General features: G+C 38.7%; 2 protein-coding genes across 5 annotated transcripts in view; both read left to right on the top strand.

Moving 5' to 3' along the window:
- The window catches only part of LOC135224166 (protein Wnt-4-like), a 314,368-nt gene extending 307,659 nt beyond the window's left edge, over positions 1–6,709 (top strand). For all 3 annotated transcript variants that reach the window (XM_064263046.1, XM_064263052.1, XM_064263040.1), the window contains 4 exons: positions 1,193–1,299; positions 1,548–1,697; positions 2,264–2,466; positions 3,731–6,709. In XM_064263046.1, the coding sequence (XP_064119116.1) occupies positions 1,193–1,299; positions 1,548–1,697; positions 2,264–2,466; positions 3,731–4,001 (731 nt within the window). In that variant the 3' untranslated portion in view covers positions 4,002–6,709. The remainder of the gene's footprint in view (positions 1–1,192; positions 1,300–1,547; positions 1,698–2,263; positions 2,467–3,730) is intronic.
- A 4,909-nt stretch (positions 6,710–11,618) lies between these two features.
- On the top strand, positions 11,619–19,040 carry LOC135224147 (uncharacterized). 2 transcript variants are annotated; one of them, XM_064263036.1, is made up of 2 exons: positions 11,619–11,672; positions 15,756–19,040. In XM_064263036.1, exon 2 carries the CDS (start codon positions 15,778–15,780, stop codon positions 18,832–18,834), a length of 3,057 nt encoding a protein of 1,018 aa, XP_064119106.1. In that variant the 5' UTR covers positions 11,619–11,672; positions 15,756–15,777; the 3' UTR covers positions 18,835–19,040. The 2 variants fall into 2 exon arrangements, with proteins under 2 accessions (XP_064119106.1, XP_064119099.1); XM_064263029.1 differs by lacking the exon at positions 11,619–11,672 and adding an exon at positions 11,790–11,964.
- The last annotated feature ends 2,392 nt before the right edge of the window (positions 19,041–21,432 follow it).

Here is a 21,432-nt window from a genome sequence, read left to right as displayed (position 1 = left end):
TATTATATGTAAAATAAAGACTCCCCTTATTTGCACTCCCCCGGTCATTATTATACATGTAATTCCCACTCCCCTTCCACCCGTTAACGTTTTACAGTTATATGTACTCAGCATTCTATAGTTGCTTTCATACATAAGGTTTCGACATAATTGTATACTTGGCTTTTAGAGTGCTTGGCTTGGCATAGTTTGGCTTTGCTTGGCTTTCCGAGTGCTTGGTATGACGTGGCTTGGCTTGGCATTGCTTGTCTTTTAGAGTGCTTGGTATGGCATGGTTTGGCTTGGCTTGGATTCTAGAGATTTTGGTATGGCATGGTTTGGCTTATTATTGCCTGGCTTTTAGATTAGCTGGCATAGCATGGTTTGGCTTGGCTTCGCTTCGCTTAGCTTGACTTTTAGTGCGCTTGGCATGGCAGAGCTGGGCTTTGCTTTGCTTTGCTTTGCTTTGCTTGCCTTTTAAAGTGCTTGGCATGGCATGGTTTGACTTGGCTTGGCTTATCTTGTTGGGCTTGGCTTGGCATGGCATAGCTGGGGTTTGCTTGGCTTTGCTTTGCTTTGCTTTGCTTGCCTTTTAAAGTGCTTGGCATGGCATGGTTTGACTTGGCTTGGCTTATCTTTTAGAGTGCTTGGCATGGCATGTTTTTCCTTGGCTTGGCTTTCAGTGTTCTTGGCTTGGCTTGGCTTGGCTTGGCTTGGCTTGGCTTGGCTTGGCTTGGCTTGGCTTCTAGAGTTTTCGTCATACTTACAGTTCACAGAGAAACTAGGGGAGTGCTTATTGTACAGAGGGAGTGTTTATTGCACGTATAATATGGACTGGGGGATTGCAAATCATACGTTTGATAACGATTGGGGAATTACTTTTATAGGCATAGTAATGACTAGGGAGTCCAAATTCAAGGGAGTCCAAATTATATGTGACACCGGCTTGGTAAAATGAATTGCTTCCGCGTTTTCGTATAACGCCCGGTTGTTGAATGTATGAGAGATAGAGACAGACTCTCTCTCTCTCTCTCTCTCTCTCTCTCTCTCTCTCTCTCTCACACACACACACAAATGATTTTATAGACTTGACTCCAGTTATATTTACAAAAAAAATGAAAGCCGAGTGAGTCATCAATGAATGCCATTTTCTCCTTCATTATTCCCCTTTGATGTCATCAGCATAACCATTCTGTTCTTATCTGACCAACAGGCTACAGCGAGAGCGCCTTTGGACACGCCATCACAGCCGCTGGCGTAACGCACAGCATATCTCGCGCATGCGCAGCTGGGAGACTACAGTCATGTTCGTGTGGAATGGTAGGAATATTTCCAAGTCCTTGTAACTATAATTGACCTGGAAAGTCAAAATAATTAAATTGTGTACTGCACTTGGTCGAAATTGTGTACTACTGCACTTGGTCGAAATACTGTATACTGCAAATACCGAGTCCTGTACTCGACCTCTCAGGTCAAAACAATTGAAAACGGACGGTGTGGCCTTTCAGATTAAAAAGCATTAACACCAGACTTTGAACTATCACTCAGACTATCTTTTCCTTTTCCAGGTGGGAGGAAAGAGGTCCTGGAAGTGGTCCGGATGCCATGACAACACGAAATTCGGCGCGCGGTACTCAAGGAAGTTCCTGGACATCCGAGAGAGAGCGAAGGACATCATCTCCTTCACTCATCTTTACAACAACGAAGTCGGCAGAAAGGTGAGTGATGTCGAGGTTACAGAGAGAAGTAAGATTAGGGAAAAGAAATGATAATTCGAATAAATGAAAACAAAACGGTTACTTTGAATTTTTTTTTTTTTTTTTTTTCATTTGAAAACTGAGGTACTTTTTCTGGAAGGGGTTATGTAAGATATATCGATATGGTAGATTTAAATGCGAATGTCTACATAAAAAATCAGTAGTCTGATTTTATATGTGATATGTTTTTAGCCAGTATGCCGAAATCTGTGATAAGCATAACCAGTGTAAAATTGCTTTTAATCATTAACTGGAGACAGAGAGAGAGAGTGTGTGTGTTGACTAGAAAAAAAATTAATAAAAAATTTGTCCTGTAATCAATGAAAGACAACAAGCACCATGTACAAACGGTGCTTTGATATCCTTCATAAATTCCAGTTCACCGACCTTTATGAGGAAACCTAACTAAAGAAGCCTTCATTGTAAATTCCCCAGGAAAAGGCTGAAATTAATTCATAACTACCAATGCCTACGACAAGATCAGTTGTAACCTTTGAGAATAACGACCCTCAAATTTCCCCCAACAGGTTGTGAGGCGAAACAGAGAAGTCCGCTGCAAATGCCACGGCATGTCTGGGTCTTGCGAGATCAGAACCTGTTGGAAGGCTGCCCCGGACTTCAGGTTCGTGGGCGACACCCTGAAGGAGAAGTACACGAACGCAAAAGTTGCGGCCGTCGAGGTATTCGGAAACTCCGCCAACACCGCTAAGAAATTCCGTCCTGTCAGGAAGTGAGTCGCTTTGTTATTCAATATCCGTCAGCTTCCATCATCACTTTTTTCTCCCATATATAGCACAGGTTCTGCACTGCTTCCCGTCAACTCCAATTGCTGTTAAATAATTACAACAGAAAACATCATTAACAGTACTTTTTTCATTTCCTGTTTCTCACCAATATTTTTCCATCATTATTTTGAATTACCATTGATAGCTAGTTTGTCTTTTACTAAAGCACACGTGTAAACTGATTGGCATTTCTTTTTATCTAGGTTTGAAATATTCTGCACATCATAGTCACTATACCTCCATTAGAAATCACGATATTTTAAGTTATGAACATAACAAGGAATGTCATTTTTATTATTTCTGCTAAGTTATATATTTATTCTAACTTATCCATGCATGAATTTAACGTGGAAATATTTGACTCTCCGAGTAACGTCAGTGAGAGAACCTTAATTTGTTCGGTTTTGATTCTCAGAACCCTCCAGTTCCATTGCAAAATTTCTGACGTAAATTTAAAACATTTGTTGCCTTAAGAATGACGAGAATATCCAAAATATAACAAAAATAGTATGAACAATGGATTTTTCTATGTATAACTAGAAAATATAACGTTCATCAACTTAAAATATGGTTGAATTACAGGAATCTGACAGGAGCTGACCAGTATAGTACTTTGACTATTCACTATTTGCTGTCATCAAGACTTATTGGTGTAAATTACCATCATGTGATTACCGTTAGTTCAATATGATAGTTTTGTACAAATTAGAGTAATAACATCAATATGAAAATACTTTTTTTTTTTTTTACGAACCTTATTGAAATGCAACGATGAACTTTTTATACGGGTTTGCCATCAAAGTCCATTCTCTTTAACAAAGAAAGAAAACGAAAATCTAAGGACACGCTAAGAGTTATTTCAGTTTATTATAACTCAGCCTCCATGAAGGAAACCTGTTAATCAATAAAGAGCATGCCTGTTGTGACTGAAACATTTAGTGTAAATTTCGTTTTAAAAAATTACCGTAAACTCGAGGAAATTAATTGGTCTTCCATGGTCACCAATACGAGATTATGTCCCACAAAGGACGCACGCATCGCATGGGATGTGCTTATTTTCACTTCCCGCACTATGTTTACAGTGCTTTCATATTACCCAGGCGGACAATGAATTGATTATGTGTATTTTTCACTACAGAGACAACAGCATTGTTGCTTTCATATTACGTGCGGGGATAATGAATTGATCATTTTTATCTTTCACTTCAGAGAAATCAGCATCGACTCTCCCTTACTGTACGTGGAACGTTCGCCTACGTACTGCAGCGTCGACGACCGTCTGGACATTCCTGGCACCCTGGGGAGACACTGCAACGTATCCTCCACAGGACCGGATTCCTGTGACTCCCTCTGCTGCGGCAGAGGATATGACCAAAGGCGACAGAAGGTCACCCGAAAGTGCCACTGTCGTTTCAAGTGGTGCTGTCACGTGACCTGCCGTGACTGTTCTGAGGACAGATGGATTGCCGTGTGTAAATGAGAGATGTATATTATCCGTTATTAGTGTTCATTATTAATATTATTATTATTATCATTATTTTCTGTGTGTGTACATATTCAGTGTGGAATTGATTTGTGTAAATACTGTTCATATAAAAAGTATTGATGATTAGAACATTGCTAATACAAGAAATTTCGTTTATTCGAGGAATCGTGCGTTAAGAGAGTGACTTAATCGTGAACTTGGAATATTGTCAATATCGTGAACGAATAGTGGTATAGTGCTTGTCTTATGTGTTTTATAGATTGTGTAAGTTTATAAACATTTGTAATAAAAAGGCATCAGAATCTTTATGAAGGAAAAAACAAATAATCCGTTTTAAGAACAAAAGAAAATTATTGAAGTGACATTGAATACAATCATGTTATTAACTATTTTTTCTCTTATGCAAACGAACGTTTTATCGATAGATTTCATAAGGATTAGGCCAGTAATTCTGAAAGTGGACAGTGGAAGCTGATGGAAGAGAAAATAAAGGTGAATTAAACAGACACATACATTGATCAATTTATTTATTATTAGGTGGTGCGCGTAGATTTGCAAACGAAGCATTCTTGAAACTCACAAAATCCTCGCAACAAATGTGAAATATTTTATCGAATTACCTGATCTCTGGAAAGACTGACATCAAAATTTTGGACAACTGGTTTCGGTCAACATTTTAAAACTGTTCTGTCGTTGCAATTATCCCGTTTCTTCCGAAGTTTTGTTCTACTGACCGTGTTTACCCTTCTCTTTGTCTTTCTTTCCATGGTTTTGTGCTCTGTTAATGTTATTTACTCCTTTTAGCCCTCCTTCCTGAGACCTCCTTTCTCTTTTGGAGGTTTTTTCCTGATGCTGTTATTAACCTCTTTGTTCTTCCTTCCCGAGACTATTCTGCAGCTGCCATTTACTTGGTCTCTTTCAGTCGAGACTTGTTCTGCGGCTCTTTTCTTCTTATTTATTGTTGTCCTTTTTTCCTGAGGCTTTGTTTTAGCTGTCCTTTATCTTTTTACTCTTCTATTTTTGTCAATTCCTTCTATAGCTGCTATATACGGTTTTTTTTTTCTACACCTTCCAAGAAATTCTTTTACTGCTTGTTCCTTACTCTTTCATTCTTTCCTTTTTTTTCTCTTAAAGTTTTGTTCTACAACAGTTTCCTCGCCCTTATCCCCTGTATTTCTTTTCGAGATTTTGCTGTTATTACGCGGGTTTTCCTCATCCTTTCTTTCTAAATTTTGTTCTAGTGCTACTGTTTACTTGTTTTCCCCTTCCCTTTCTTTCCTATGCCTTGCTTTATTCCCTCTGCTGACCTTCTCTCTCTCTCTCTCTCTCTCTCTCTCTCTCTCTCTCTCTCTCTCTCTCTCTCTCTCTAAGACTTTTCAACTGTCCTTAGAGTGTTTAATATTTCCCTGACGTCTCTATCCTGTCATATCTCCATTACTGGCCAATAGCACGCAGTTTACGGTGTGTTAGCGATTCTTACTTCATTTCTAATCTGGTTAAATGTTAGCTCTGACATGACTTGATAAGGATTACTTGGGAATGCCATGTTTGAATAGTTTTGCGTGTGCATGTGTATGCTTGTTGTAGTCATGGTATAAAAATGAGAATATAGAAATAATTCCCACATAAATGGATCATCACATAGCAGGGAAGTTTTACCTTAAACTTGTAATTGCAAATATGTAATAAATATAGAAAGTGGAATATTTCAAAGCATAACAGAGAGATTTGTTTCAGTCCGATATACGAAATTTTTACCAGATCTTTTATTTCTTAATCCTGGAATTGGTGTCCCTCAGGGAAACATGAAAACGTCATTTTTATTTTGTTCTGCTGATATAGTAGATAGAATTGTCAAAGGAGATGCAAGAGTTGTGTTTCTATACTTTATCCAATGATGCAAGCAAGGTATAGATGCGTGGGTGCAACGTATGGCGATCATAGATAATAGTATTTATGGTCCAATTTTAGTTAAGCTATGTTTGTATGTATGGATGTAAGCAAAAACTTGTCACAATTAAAAATGGCACAAGAGGATTAAAATCTATGCGTGCACACTGGCTAGCGTCGCCTTCGATGTGAGAATGATGGATGCGGGGAGGTTTCTTGAAATGTTACGCAAATATGAATACTTGAATTTATGCATTCTGGTAATTTCCATTGTCTTCTTTTTTATTTTTTTCTTGGAAACTCTCTCTCTCTCTCTCTCTCTCTCTCTCTCTCTCTCTCTCTCTCTCTCTCTCTCTCTCTCTCTCTCTCTCTCTCTCACAACTGGTTGTCTTTATTTCCTTTACAGATAGAAAATTATTACGGAAACTAAGTGTAAACGTACCTGAGCCAAGTTCAAACTTAGATGCATCTTCTGGCATGGTACCACTACGGTAACCCTACGGTTGTAATAATACGGTTGTGTCATTTATATTTACTTGGGTCTATAACTATTAACACACCTTTTCCATGTTATTTTCTTATGAGTGTTCTTGACCCGACCTATGGCCGGATCGAGTTCGTGCAATTGCTTGTTCAGAAAACATATTCCCCGGTGGAAAATAAAAAAAAAATCATGTGTTCTCGGAGGTACTCTGTGTAATTTAGATTCTTAATGGTACTGTACATCTGTGTATTGGTTGTTATGATGTCAATGAATTATCCTGAAATGTAAAAAAAAAAAAAGAGGTCACAATAAATGTTTCTGAAATGTGTCTTATCCTTTTTTGTTGGCGGCGTGGGGGGAGGGGGGGGAGAGGTTGGTATGGAGTTTTTATTTTTGTTTATTCAGTTATGAATGAAATCAATAAAACAAATGCAATGAAGGAAAAGGATGATGCGGTGGATTTCATGTTACATCGTGTACGAGGCAAGATAGGAGTATAACCTCTACCTTGGTATCATAAACCTCCTAATGTTATTTTCTCCAATACGGTACATACTACTCATGTATATCTCATGTCATAGCTAAACATGTGGAAAGCTGTAACACATCCTTAAAAGTTTTAGATGCAGAACAAAAGAAGATGGGTTTGTATATAGAGTATATCAGTTTTTTCAAAACATCTGGGTTTTGTGTTGACTTGTGTATCCTTGCTTGAACACTGCTGACTAGGACGTTTTGTTAATCATAACTAATCAAATAAGATTTTCTCCCTCTGTATTTTATAAAGATCTGACTAGGCTTTTGCCTCCAGCTAAATAATTTTCCTAGAATGAAAGATACTACCGACAGTTCTTTCAGAAGCAGCTGAAACGAGAAAGCTAAATTTTCCTTAGCTCGCAGCACCGCCTGAACCACAGTCCAAATTAACAACATTCGTTAGCATTAACCTAAAGTTGTATATTTTACTTAGCTGCCCAGGCAGTCGGTATTCAATCTAGGCATGTCCATTGAAAGAAAGAAAAAAACAGAATGGAGACCGCATTTTGTTGAAGGTGAAGCATTGTAAAATTATTTTGCTAATGTTTTTATTTATACTCTCGATTAGAATCTGATACTTAACAAAATCGAATCCCCCTTTTGGACTGTGGAAAGCCTATAATATATTTCACCCTTAAAGTTTCGGCTGTAGAACAAGGAAAATGGCTTTTTGTTAATAATTTTTTATACTTGTTTTGTAGTGGCTTGCGTATCCTTGCTTGAACACTCCTCTTGCAGGATTTATTAGTATCATTTCTTAATCATTAAATTATTTTATAATTGTTTCCCCTCTATTTTATAAGGGTGTGACTATATTCTTGTGCCGGCAAATCATTTTTCTTAAGACTGAAGATACTTCTGACGGTAGTTTCTAAAAATTAAGCGAGAAAACTAACGTTTACTGTTCCCGAGAATCCCGACGTGTCTGACAGCACCGAAATTACAGTTTCCTATAGTACTTGGGTTGCTTATTAAGAATTTACCGTTATTTTTGGGGGTCGAATGTAATTAACCACAGGGGCTAGTACTAAGCCCGGCGAAATATTTTGGACTCCCCAATCCCCTAGTGACTTTCGTATCCGCGGGACCTTTCCTTGTAGTCCGTACGGAGTTATAGCCTAGAATTGCCATTAGAAATTGCTGTGCTTTGTCGTCAAAAGGAAGTTAAAATTTTCTGCATTTATTTAAATTTGACATTAAGTAATTTGTTGCATCTATGGTTCTGTTATTATGAGCAGTGAATCTGCATTACAGGCCGTCTTATTGGTAATCTCTTGTTTTCTTGAGATACAATGGGACGGGAGGGAGATAGTCAGGGCTGCAACACTTATTTTACCTTGGTTGTGTGTGGATCCTGGATAGCATATTTGATTCAAGAATTCTAAAATGTGTATTACATTGATGTTAAATCAATGTATTTCTCCCATAGTTTCACTGAGCCCCCACTCTCGTGTTGTTAAAGTTTTCATAGTTACTCAGTTATGAATAAAATAGAATAGAAGAATAGGATGTTGAGGTCGATTCCAAATGTTACATCATTGCGCCAGGCAAGGTATACAAATATATTCTATCCCTGTGGCGGTCAGGACTATTAGTTCACCTCACTCGGCGCACTTAAGGTTCTTTGCAGCATCCATTTGGCCCTAAGCTGCAGCCCCGTTTAATTCCCTTAATGTACACTCGACAAGAAAAGTGAAGATACAGTTTTCATTAGCTTGCGTTCATCGAGTTTCCCATTTGTTTTTACTGAAAAGATACAATCTCGCTAAATTTACTCTAGAATATGAGAATACATTGTAAATTATATCATATAAGTTGAAACTTCAAAACAAAACCATTCAGATACTTAAAAACACGATATATGTCCGAAGTAGTTTGAATTTCTCGGATGACTTCATTTATAGCGATCTGGTAGATAGAATGTGAATTTCTGATTGTACTACTATGTATCACGACGACAATTTTTACTAGTTTTCCTTCCTGAACGGGAATATTATTGCATCATCGTAAGTGGTGAATGTAATTATTTGAGTTTCTACAAATTTACGTTTGTATTCCAAAGCATTTAAAGTTAGCTGACATCAATGGCAGTCAATGTTGCGACGGCTAAGGTAAGTTGAGCAAATCTAGTTGCAGCCACAAGAGCGTTTTCTATGATGTGAGGAGGAGCTCTAGAACTTCGAGCGGGAAAGCGCAAATCACTGGATAAGTCAGGTTTCACACTAGGTTTTAAAAAAGGATAATCGATATTTTGCTCTAAACTGAGTTTACCAAACCAACATTAACAAATAATATAGAACCTGTTACTACATTCAAGTATAAATGATAATAGGACTTCTACAGAATCTTTATGGAAATATAAAAAGCAACAAACGCAATGATTTTGAAGCTCCGCCCCCTTTCGAGAGTTGCCAGGTGTGGCATTATTGAGCAATATGTGTTGGAAGATTTAAGAAAACTGTATCTTCACTATTCTTGCCGACTGTACCTCCATTCGTATTCTCTTTCGGTAATTCTAAGGAATAACTCCTCACGGACTGCAAGGGTGTGAATACAACATCCACTAGGGATTTGGGCGTCCAATGTATTTTGCTGTGTTTAGTACTGGCCCCTGGGGGTTAATTACAGTCGACCGCCCAAAAATAACGGTAAATTCTTAATAAGCAGCCCGATTACTATAGGAAACTGTAATTTCCAAAGAAATACCCGATCCGGAGTTATTAGTTAGATTTACCTCTCTATCTTCCAGCTTGCTATCCACTCTCTTCTGGCAATTGCTTTACAGTACAACTGCAAGGTTTTCCTCCTGCTACACCTTTTAACACTTTCTACTCTGTTTCCATTTCAGCGCTGAATGACCTCATATGTCCCAGTGCTTGGGCACAGTTTTTTACCCGTGTATCTCCCAAGTCACAGGTAGATAGCCTCTATCTTCCTAGAGGAATATAATCAACCCGCGCATTAGCCTTTGAACATGAAAGCAAGTCCGTAAGGACACAAAAGAAAAGATGTAAATGCCTCGAAGAACTCATTTATAGCATCTGGCTCTCCCAGTCTTAACGTGGGTGGTTGATCTTATACATTCAAACTAGAGCAAAATGCCTGACATTTACTAATGAAAGTGATTTAGGTTAATTTCAACTATTTTAAAATATCTTATATTTATACAAATGTAGGCTGCGTATGAGATAGGAACAGAATTATCCCGTATTGCAAATCTGCACTTCGTAGTAACTGGGGTCGATGTCAATGGAGGTTTTTCATCGTTTAATATTTTCAAAACATGCGTAATGAGCTAATAGAACGGAAAGGCCAGAGGTTAATCCTAAGATCATGGATGAGGAGTTTTCAGTTATTTGAAGAGAGATTCATTTGTTTTAGACCAAACAACAGTTGCAAAATTCAAAACTTGGCAGAAAAAAACAAGAATGGCACAAAGGAATAATAAACCAGTCTCCAAAAATCCTGAAACACTTCGCATTCAAAGTACTGTATACTGCTCTACAAGCTAATCAAAAGTAATTTTGTATATAAAAAATGTACTGCCAACGAGAATCCCGTAGTGGAGAGGATCCATATGTCCAAAAACGACTAAGTCATACGTAATTTTTTTTAAGTTATTCATCCCCCCCTTACGATGGGGCACACCTTGTAGCACCTAAAATAATTGGCTTCCATACTCAAGCGCAAAGTTACAAGCTTAAATTTTCGTAGTACAGCGTAATTCTCTTTCCTCTATAATAGGTGAATCCAAATGGTTATGGCCGGCTAGTAGGTAGCTGCTACTCGCATTTGCTCATGGACAATCCTGAAATAAACACTAGGCTCACTTTGGAGATGGCCACCGAAGTTGCCAGGAAAATGCGACATTGAATTACAGAATTGCTGAAAATTACAGCCTGGTAAGAATATGTAACCAAGAAAAGATTATTTAATTTAATTTAATTAGAAGTAACCCCCACTCCCCTTTGGCGATATTTATCATCCAAAATTTTCTTAAGAAGAAAGGACAGCCACCAACTTATATTGTAGCAGACTACTTCCATTGCTCTGAATGTCGATGAGCACGTGCGATACTTGAGAGCAACTTGTATTAGGACTCAAGTGCAGACGGGTAAGAAAATTCAGCAGAATTAATAAGAAATTTGGCAAAACTCATAAACTTGACCACTAAATGAGTAACCAGTCTGTTACTGCCACTTATTCATTACAACGATTAGGCTATATGGGAAATAATTTGTGGGTTATTGGCAACAATTCCAATTTTCTGTTTTGGATTTGGATACAAATTTAGAAGATTGGAAGGCGACTGTAAATTGTTTGAAGATAAAAGTTGTGTAAAATGGAGGATCATGCACACATTTAAGAAAAGTGGAAGGCAAATGTACATTGCTGAAAAAAGTATATAAATTGTGTAAAACGGAGTTTGCGAAAAGATAAGTAATTTGATAGATGAAACAAAATAAAGAGTTAATAAAGAAATCGTTTCATACAGAAACGGGGGTAATGAAATCATATTACAAGCTATTTTGATTAGAATTTATCACTTTCATCTTCCGAAGAGACAAGAAAGCTGGAAAATTAAATTATGTCCACAGAATGAAGGTATAACTAAGTATGAATACAACGATCTATGAGGGGAAGTATAAAAACTAAAGAATATGTATATTAAACCTGAATATTTTCCAATAATAACTCAAGTGCGGCGGACAAGCCGAACGAAAAATGTAAAGTGCATTATCACCTTCACTCCGGTAAGTGATTTTTAGCTAATTATGCTGCTAATATAATGTCTTTGTTTATGACTGAAGGCAAAGTGGAACAACATATATATTATAGATACACGAGCACACATTAAGTAGTTTCTTGGTAGGCTGTGTAGGAAAAAAAAGTCCTCATATTTTCATTTGTGAGCTGTGACGTCACAAGGAGGTGGTACAGTCATATTCTATCACCAATACACTCCTGTATTTTTCGTAGAGGTGTGCGGTCAAATATAGCTTTGTAGCAGATGACCAGGCACCCAGTGTTGTAATTGGTACTGTGGTAAGTACAAAATAACTTGCAATTGCGTGTTTAGTGAGTGTTTGAAACGCATTCTGTGATGTCGAAGACCAAACGCTTGTGTTGTCTTCAAAATGGACGATGTTGACGAGGGTGGCGATTTTTGCCGAGGAGATGAATTTGTCGCGGGAATTTCATAATTCAGTTTCTGTCTTAACACAGTCTGTCGATGTTTAGGTTTAGTTCAGCTTTATGATATACTTTCGTCAAAATAGGCTTGTGGTAGTAAAGTTATTACTGTGTAAATAGATCCCCAAAGCTAACGTGTTGTTAAAGCCTAGGCTATCGTACTAGGCTAGGTAGTAGCTAGTAGGTATCCTTAGGTCTACGGCAGGCTACCTACTAGTCTTGGTTAACAGTCAGTGGCTAGACTTTTAATTATTCATTTGCGTTTTAAGTCCATCCTAAAAGTAGGGGCAAGGTGGTGGATGTTCATTTAGGCCTAGCTATGCTATCTTAGGGAGTAGGTTAGTAAGACAAGTAGGCCTAGGCTAGCCCTATAGGTAGCACCTACCTATAATGAGAAATGATTACCTATCGAAATATTCTTGGTTAAAATACCTAACATGTGATAAATTCTCTGGTTGTTGTATATAGGTAGCTATCTACGGTACGCAGTTACAGCTCCTATCTAGGCTAAGTACCCAATTGATCTTAACCCTGAGGCTAGCACACACAGCAGAACAATACCTACCTCTTGCCAAAATAAGCGAAGAATATTTAAATATGTGGATAAGGCACATATTTAAATAGTATTCTTACTGATATTTTTTTCCTTTGAAAGTCGGTGGTCCGCAGATATTCACTTGCTCCAAATTCCCATTGGTGTTACTCCAATTTTAAAACATTGTTGCCTCTTAGACTTGAAAATATATTTCTCCTATGTTAATGTGCGCAGTGAATATTTCTTTACTCATTCTGTAAGCAAATCAGGTAGTACGGTAAATAACTGAGTGGCAACATACTACCTAGTGCCCAACTCTCTCGGAACGCAGCCACTTCCCGAAAAAGCGCTTGAATTATGCCATTTTGTAATCTAGGAGAAAACGCTTACTTCAAAAGGAGCGTAGATGTTTCGGTGTGCTGCCTGGATGGGCCGCAACTCTTGATTGATGCTCATAGCAGCAAATTCAAGTACTTTTTTGGGAAGGTTGCTGCATTCCAGGATTGGTGATGTTGCCAAGTAGGGTTTATTTATTTATTTATTTTTTTTTAATACCATACTACATATTGAAAAGTTTGTGAATTCACAGCTAGCACTATTTTCCTTATGGTTATATAAATATGATCCATTTTATGCATAGGTATAAATCGTAATCCAGTGTGCTGAACAGGCTCCTTGTTCCTGGCCAACAATAATTACCTCTGCACATTACAACAGTAGCTAGACCTAATAAGTTCAATAGTCATCATAACAACAAAGACCTGCTCACTTTTTGTGTACAATTTATTTTTTCACGAGGTAACTTGAAGTGCAATAATAGGTATATAGATAACCTCACTTGCTTTCTAGCCAAAAATTGTGGTATAGAGAAGTGAATGCAAAGTGTAAAGAAATCTAATACACCTAGGCCTAGGAACTAAGTCTTGGCTTTGACAAAAGAATAATTGCATGGGCAAATATTAGCTAATAAGTCATCATTTTTGAAGTGGTTAAGAAATGTATCATAAATAATTTTATATATGAAAATCCAAATATTCCGCTAACAAATATTTTAAAATTAATATTTTCAAGATGATTTTGTTGTCGCTACTCATTATAGACCTATTTTATACTAGGTGGCTCTTGTTGCACCACCACTGTAATGGCTGCGTCACACACGCTCCGCTCACACGTTGATATCACTGGGCATATTCTACTTTTGTATATACTATAGATTTACATTTTTTTCTGCGTCGAGGTGTAAAAACAATCAAATAGGACTATTTCAAATTTTATGGTTGCTTTGTAAATAATATTAATGTTATGACAAAATGTTTATAGTTCTTCTATTTAACATTTGAACTGAGGTTTGATGGCAACTTCGTTTCGCTGAAATGCATCAGCGATGCATGAATGAAAGTTTTGAAAATGTTTCGTAAGCGTTTTTTTCTGAAATTTGGCTACACATGACATTTTCTTACAGTTTTGAAATATATGACAGATTTCACTCTTATGGCCATATTGTATGCAATAATCGTGTTTTTGCATTGAAATAACATAAATATGGAGCATGTTAGGTTGCCAGTTAGTGAATTTTGAATGAAATCCTATGCAGTCATGTAACATGAGTTCTAAGTATCACTGTATACATGGTTAAGACCTGGTACCGTAGATTAGCTTAGGTTACATGTGGCTGGTTAGATCATTTGAAATAATAAAACATACACAGCACATATTAAACAGGAAAAATACAATAAAACATACACAGCACATATTAAACAGGAAAATTATTTGGTAACGCTGGAGACTACAGCCACTCCTCTCTGGATTGTGTAACAACCAATTTAGTCTATGTAGGTATACAAAATTGGCATTCCATGTGGATGAAAGTAAAAAAAAAAAATTGTAAACAACAGCAAAAGGCAGTAAATATTCTGGTCAGCAGCTGACATAACCAGTCTATTTTAGTAGCCTTCAGTTTTATTATATTTTTTAGTCCAAAATGTGATAATGAAAATTTTACAAGAATGCTGCTGATGTGTGATGCCCCTATCCTGACTTTTTAAAAATTCTCTTTGGGAATTTCCCCACTAGCCTATTTAGTTTCAACCCAAATGCTAAAATTTTTTTAATATTAAAATCACCAGGTAACATCACTTATCACTGAAACTATAAAAAAATTTGATTTCTTGAAGATGATTAGTGATGAAATTCAGAAACACTTTTTCTGTAGGTTAAAATGAGATGTAATGAAAGTTATCATTTTTGAGAGAGGCCAAAACATACATCTTGCGTATGTGAACTCTTGAGCGAGACTGAGAGTTCCAGCCTTGCTATTGGCTCATCAACAGCCAATCGGGAACGTTGTAAGGGACAGGCCTAGACATCAGATGCATGGCTGATGTGAATCTATTTATAGTCCAGCTAGATTACCACATGTCAGCTTTGAGAACTTTTATTTCCAGATCACATTCACACTATAGTTCATCTCTCTAGTGCCCCAATTACAAAAATTTGGTATCCACAAAGGTTTTATATATATATATATAGATATATAATTTATATATATATATATATATAATAATATATATATATATTAAAATCGGGAAAACTGATGTATCCTGTATACGTACCTTTGAGTTTTGTCAGTATACTAATAAAGCTGTCAATAATGTTTTGGAATCCGATCACAGAACAGCTCAGGATAAACTAGTAGTCATTGACAGGGTTCCTTTTGGTGTGGCAACAAGGAAAGGGCTCCATTTTGTTATAAGGTCTCTTAAAATTCTGACTGCAAAAGGGCTTCTGTAAACTACAAAAATTTTGTATGCTGTGAAAAAGTCCAGTGGTTTGAACATATTCGTGCATTCCAGTTGTTTTTACACGTATTTGTTTTATCATATCCTCGGCTTGAATGAAGGCAGAATGAAATAAATCATGTATGTAGTGTTTTGAATTATATTTTTGGAACAGTAGTAAAAGATTTTGGTATCTTCAATACTACACATGAATTAAGAGTCACATATTCATAGCTAATTCAGCCATCCTTTTTCAAAGTTTAGTTGGAATAGCAAAAAATTTACTTTTATTCTAGAATGCTTCAATATGCTTTAAACTGTGTTCATTTCAGAGAGGGTGATGCATGCCTGACCATGGAATTTGGTAAACGAGTACCTAAACGGAAAACCTCTTGCTGCTCTACTTGTACCCTGCCACATGAGGGCAGAGAACGCTCTCAGAGACGGAAAAAGGGATTCAGCAATGAAGCTGAACAGAGTAAGGATCTTGCAAAGCCCAAAAGGTCAACAAGAAAAACTTGTGCAAATTACACTGAAGAGGAAGAAGCCTGTGAATCACCTGCTGAGTGGTTAAGTGACTGTTCAGCGTTGGAGAGTGTAAATCTACTTGAGAAACCTGACTGGGGTGTTTTACAAATTTTTCTCAGTCACCTTGACTCTGGTATTGGACCAAATGGTTTGGAAGTTTCAGATTTGTTATCTTTGATTGGCAGGAATTGCATTTCTCTTGGTGTTGTGAAAAGAATAGAACACATATTAAACAGAGATTCTTCAAGTAAGTATTGTTTTAATTTTAATTATTTTCTCTCAGATGAGAAGAGAATGACACAACTTATACAAGGCAGATTCCCTGTTAGTCACTTAATTATGTATCTTTGTATTGATAGAGATGAGGATGAAGACACCTATTTATTGGAAATTTCAGATGGTGATTTTATGTCACATTTTACTTTAGCAGTGTTTGACTTTGATTCGCTTACTTTGATGTATGCTGATACCCTTGGTTTCAACATTCCAGGTATTTTCACTGACAAGCTGAAAGAGTTATTGTCTAATTTAAATTGCCCATCATTATTTCACACAGTCCTGTGTCATCCTCCAAACGATGATGAGTATCACACATGTGATTCTGAGTGTTCTCCACTCTATCCCCTTCAGAATTGTGACACTGCCTCAGGTTTAGCTGTGATTGTGTGTATGGTGATTGCATTTATGAAGTATGATGCATATCTATCACTTGTTATGGGATTATCTAATGAGGAAAGCCTTTACTTCCAGTATCTCCAAGATATTAGCAAACGTTCAAAACTCCTACGCTTAGTGATTTGTTCATGGCTTGTTACTGATTGTATAAATTTCAATAATATTGCATCATATGATGAACTTACACAATATCCTGAGACTGGAGTACCTTTGGGGTTTGGAAAGCAATTCTCCAATTCTTTACTGAAAGAAACTAAAATTTACTCGGGTAGTTGTCTTGGTATTAAACCTAAGCAAGATATGATGTCAAGCATGCCTGACTCAAAATTTAATTCAACAAGTGGTTTAGATGAGTTAATAGCATGTAGACCTGTGGTACATTTCTGCAAACCAGATCATTTCCGGCTTAAGCTAACAATGAAAGATGGAAGGAGTTTGTACAAAATGTTTAAATGCACAGGGAAAGGTGACCAGGCTGCAATGTGTGTTATTACAGAATTTCTTAATAGCTATAAAGTTGTAGAATGGGTTAAAAGTAAAACCTTTAGAAATGCGTCTGTGATACCTAACACAAGGCTAAGGAAGAACAAGACATGCAACATATTAGATTTCCCAGATGATGTTCAAGGATACTTCATTAAAAACCCAGAACTGTCATTTGAAAGGAAAATCAGATATCTAGTCCTAAGGATTTATATTAGAGGCTGCCCTTCAGTAATGACCAAAAAGTTTCGATGTACTACCGCTGGGAAACATGATGGCAATGCCATAAAAAGAATCAATGCCTATATTAACAGCAAAGAGTTTCGTGATGTTGTCATTAATAATGCCAGAGCAGACTTAAGCTTCTCTGATGAAAAATTGAACCATGCACACTTTGATGATCTGATCTTGAGAAAACCTATTATTCATTACATAAAGGAACGTAGTATTTTGAAGTTGGAATGTCAGTTAAGGACTGGAAAACGGATCTATAGAGGATTTGCTTGTTCGTCTGCTGGAAAAGGTGATTTGAAGACCATGGCCACAATACAGAAATTTCTTGCCTCTAAAGAGGCAGCTGATTGGGTGCGTAGTAAATATGAAATAAAGTTGGACAAGAAGAAAAACCAGAAGCAGAAAATGACTCTCAAGCCTCCCAAGGATGACTGGATTCCTGATGGAGAACTATCTGTTGGTTATGAGGTTAAAAGCTTCTTTGACAAGATTGAATTTGATTTTAGGAAACGAATAGTTATGGCTAAAGGTGTGCAGTCCCTTTATGAAGGAAATGCAATCATCACAGAAAATGAAAAGTGGGGGAAAACTCACAGATTTGATGAGACTTACATGCTGAATGATCCTTTATTGTCAGAAAAAGGCTCATTTCCTGCAGTGACCATGTACATAAGCTGTTCATCTAAAAGTTCTCAGTGTAAAGCACAGTGTGGTACACCCTTGAAAGACCTTGCAAATACAACAATAGGATCGGAATGTCCCGGTTGTCATTGTGTTTTAGAATTTCCAACAAAAGAGTGTATAAACTGTTCTACTAACAGCACTCCAAAGTGGTACTCGCTAAATGGTGAACTCATGTGTAGTGCTTGTTATCAGTACCAAATTAAGCATAATGATTCCCGTCCAACTGAGTTGAAAATGAAAAGTTCTCAGGGAATATCTAGACTTTATCATTCCCATTTTGTATGTGGTTGGAGGTTAAAACTTGTTATATATAGCAATGATTTATCCATGTGGAAACTCTTTAAGCACAAGGATAATGATGACTTCCACGGTATTCTTGTTGAAGAAATAGATAAAAAGCCGGATGTGTCACTTTTACCAGCTGCTGTTTTAGTTTCAAAGCCACCCAAGTGCCAGAAAGTGATTATCAGAAATAAGGATTCAAAATCTATCCTGTGTAGTAGATGCATATCGGAAAACTCTTCAGCCCCATTTGTTTGCACTAGTCAGACAGAATTGATGAAGCACATCTCGATGTCACATAAGATTAATTTCATGAACTGCGCAGGCTGTTGGTCAGAGTCAGGCTCCATTGTTAATTTTGAAAATGAGCATGAGCTTCAACAGCACATTCAAGAAAATCACAGTGGTGAACACCAGTATCCAGGGGAAATTGATCATGACAGAGAGAACGATCCTATAGAAACCAACAGACAAGTGGAATTAGATGAGGCTGTTATTGCACTTTTGGAACCCAGTCCAATGTAATTCATTTCTTAATTGTTAATTAATTTTGTAAGTCAATCCTTATATGTATGTAATAATGAGAGAGAGCACTTACTAGGTGTAGTTTGTATGTTGTTATAGCTGTCAGAGGTTTATCTTAGAGATTTTAATCTAAAGTTGGATGGGTAACTTTTAGTGAGGCACATGTTACTATGCCCAAAATACTTTTGTTCATACGTGAACAAACCTTCAGTCTTAACAATAAGGTAATTTCTAGCGCCTGGCTGGATCCGGTTAAAATGTAGATGAAAACAGAGAATCTTGTGAGATCTGGCAACGCGTGCGTATATTGGGCGAAGAGTGGTCAAAGACCACACACCTACGGCACCACATCATCATTCTTTTTCTTAACCGCCTGGACGAGAGTTGTGGTTGACCTCTCTCGGCCTTTACCCAGTTCATTGCCCGTATCGATCGTGTTTAGTGTGTGTGTGTGTGTGGCTGTTATTGTGGCTTCCTCTGCTCCTTCTCGGCCTCGTCAACGTGTGTGCCCCGAAACTCCAGGTTTTCCGTGTGCTCATTTTTGGCTTCAGCTGCGACCGACCCCCCACATCACGTGTGGTAGGTGCCGCTCTAATGTTTTTACAATAATGAATCCTTGCACAGAATGCCATGCATGGCCTAAAGAGCAGTGGAAGTCGTTTTATAGCAAGAGAGAGCATCAGAGGGTTTGTACTCTTCCTTCATGAGAAGGTTTTTCTTCTCTTCCCGATGCTTCATCTCCTGCTGTGCACACACCCCGTTGTAGTGTTGTGCCTTTGTCCCCTTCCTTTTCTTTCATCGATTTGTCGTTGGAAATATTGGGAGGCCCTCAGGTTAATTTTTGTAATGTCGCCCCTTCTTAATTTGATTCCCGGGAAGGGGGAGGCTTTTTCATCATTTTTATTTATTCCAGAGTTGGAGGCGTCCAAGATGGTGGCAATTTGGAGGATACGGGCTAGGGGGTTCCCTGTTCTTGGAGGGGTTGCTGGCGCACTTCATGGATGCTTGCTAGCCCCCCCTCTCATGCTGGCCAGGCACCCCCCCTCCTCCCACCCTCGTCTTCGCTGGTAGCCGAGGTCAGCCATCTTGTATTGCTCCGCCAGTGACTGTTGCCGCTTCTTCGAGTTAGAGGGAAGCCGTGGCATCAGCCCCGCTAATGACATCACGGGATCAGTCATTTTGTATTCCTCCGCCAGTGGCGTCTGCTTCCCATTCAGACTGAGGGTAAGCCGTAACGTCACTTCCGTCGTTGACGTCACTCCCAGTTGTCTCCTCTGCACTGCCTCTCTCAGCCGTGACGTCATCTCTGCCACCCAGTTCGCTGCATCTCCCTTCCATGTCATCAGAGCCTTCTCTTGGTGATCCGTCTGAGGCCTTATGCCAGGCGGTTCTTAATAGGTTGGATTCTGTTTTGGATGATAGGTTGGCTGCCATGTCGGCTGGGAGGACTGGAAGGCAATTTGTTGCATTGTCCCCTCCTGCAAAGAGATTATGTGAGGAACCAGTGTTGTCTTCCTCTCCTTCTTCCCCTCTACACCACGTCGGCGTATCAAGCGTTGGAAGTTTAAGGACTTTGCTCTTTCTTCGCCTACGAGGGAGGAACAACATGGCCGTGTTCACGAGAGTGTTAGTGTATCTTCCCTTGTGCAATCTGCAGTGGCTGCTTCATCCTCGGCATCGAATCGCGAGTGTGTTGCAACCTCCCCCCGTCCATGCACATTGCGAGCGTGTTGCAACGTTCCCTGTCCGTGGTCGCCATATTAATCTTTTCAGCTTCCCTTGTCGGGGCACGTCCAGTCGGTCTTCCATAAGGTTAACGCCTCTGTTTCAGACCGTGACGGTTCGCTTCGCTCTAGGGGCTCTGCCAAGCTTCTACCCCTGCCTCTCACAAGACATAGGAAGTACTATGCTACAAACTCAGCGTTTTTGATGTCGAGTCATCTTAACCCAGGCGTCATTTGCCTGAAGCCGGGATTGACTTTGGAGCAGGTGAGGTCAGTGGCTCTGTCCATGTCTCCACAGGATGCCTCAGCGTTGGAATCTACGGCAGCCTCCACGTTGCAGACGGTTTCTTGGCTGGACTTCTGGTCTATGGTCATTGCCGAGATAGCTTCTGGCAGGTCCCCAAAAGGGTTGGTGAGTGCATCCTCACTTGCCAGTCTGTTGCAGTCCGGAGACAAGGTGTTTTCATATATGGCTCACCTCTGTTAATTTATGGGCTAACCTTCTGATTAGAAGAAACGCGGCTTTATCTAGGATGGAGAGATTGGTTGACCCGGAGTTCTTGCTGGCATTGAGAGATGGGGATCTATTGGAGTTCCAATTTTTTTTTACTCGGACTGAGTTGGAAGATGTGATAGACCAGCGCTGGGCTGACACCAAAGACAGACTGGTGCACCAGGCCATGTCTAAGTCGGAGTCTCGTCCTCAGAGACGTCCCGCTCCTCCTCCTCCCCCTGCCCAGCAGCAGTCAAGAAGATTGTCGCCTGGTAGGCCACCGAGGAGTTCGGTTTTGGCGGGGCCTCCCCATTCGTCTCGGCCTAGATCAGAGGACCAACGTCCCTTTTGCTCTCATTCCTTTAAGCCAAAAAGGGGCCA

The sequence above is a fragment of the Macrobrachium nipponense genome, chromosome 20, assembly GCF_015104395.2.
Source record: "Macrobrachium nipponense isolate FS-2020 chromosome 20, ASM1510439v2, whole genome shotgun sequence".
In the NCBI taxonomy this organism is placed as follows: domain Eukaryota; kingdom Metazoa; phylum Arthropoda; class Malacostraca; order Decapoda; family Palaemonidae; genus Macrobrachium; species Macrobrachium nipponense.
This window is presented reverse-complemented; position numbering and strand designations above follow the sequence as displayed.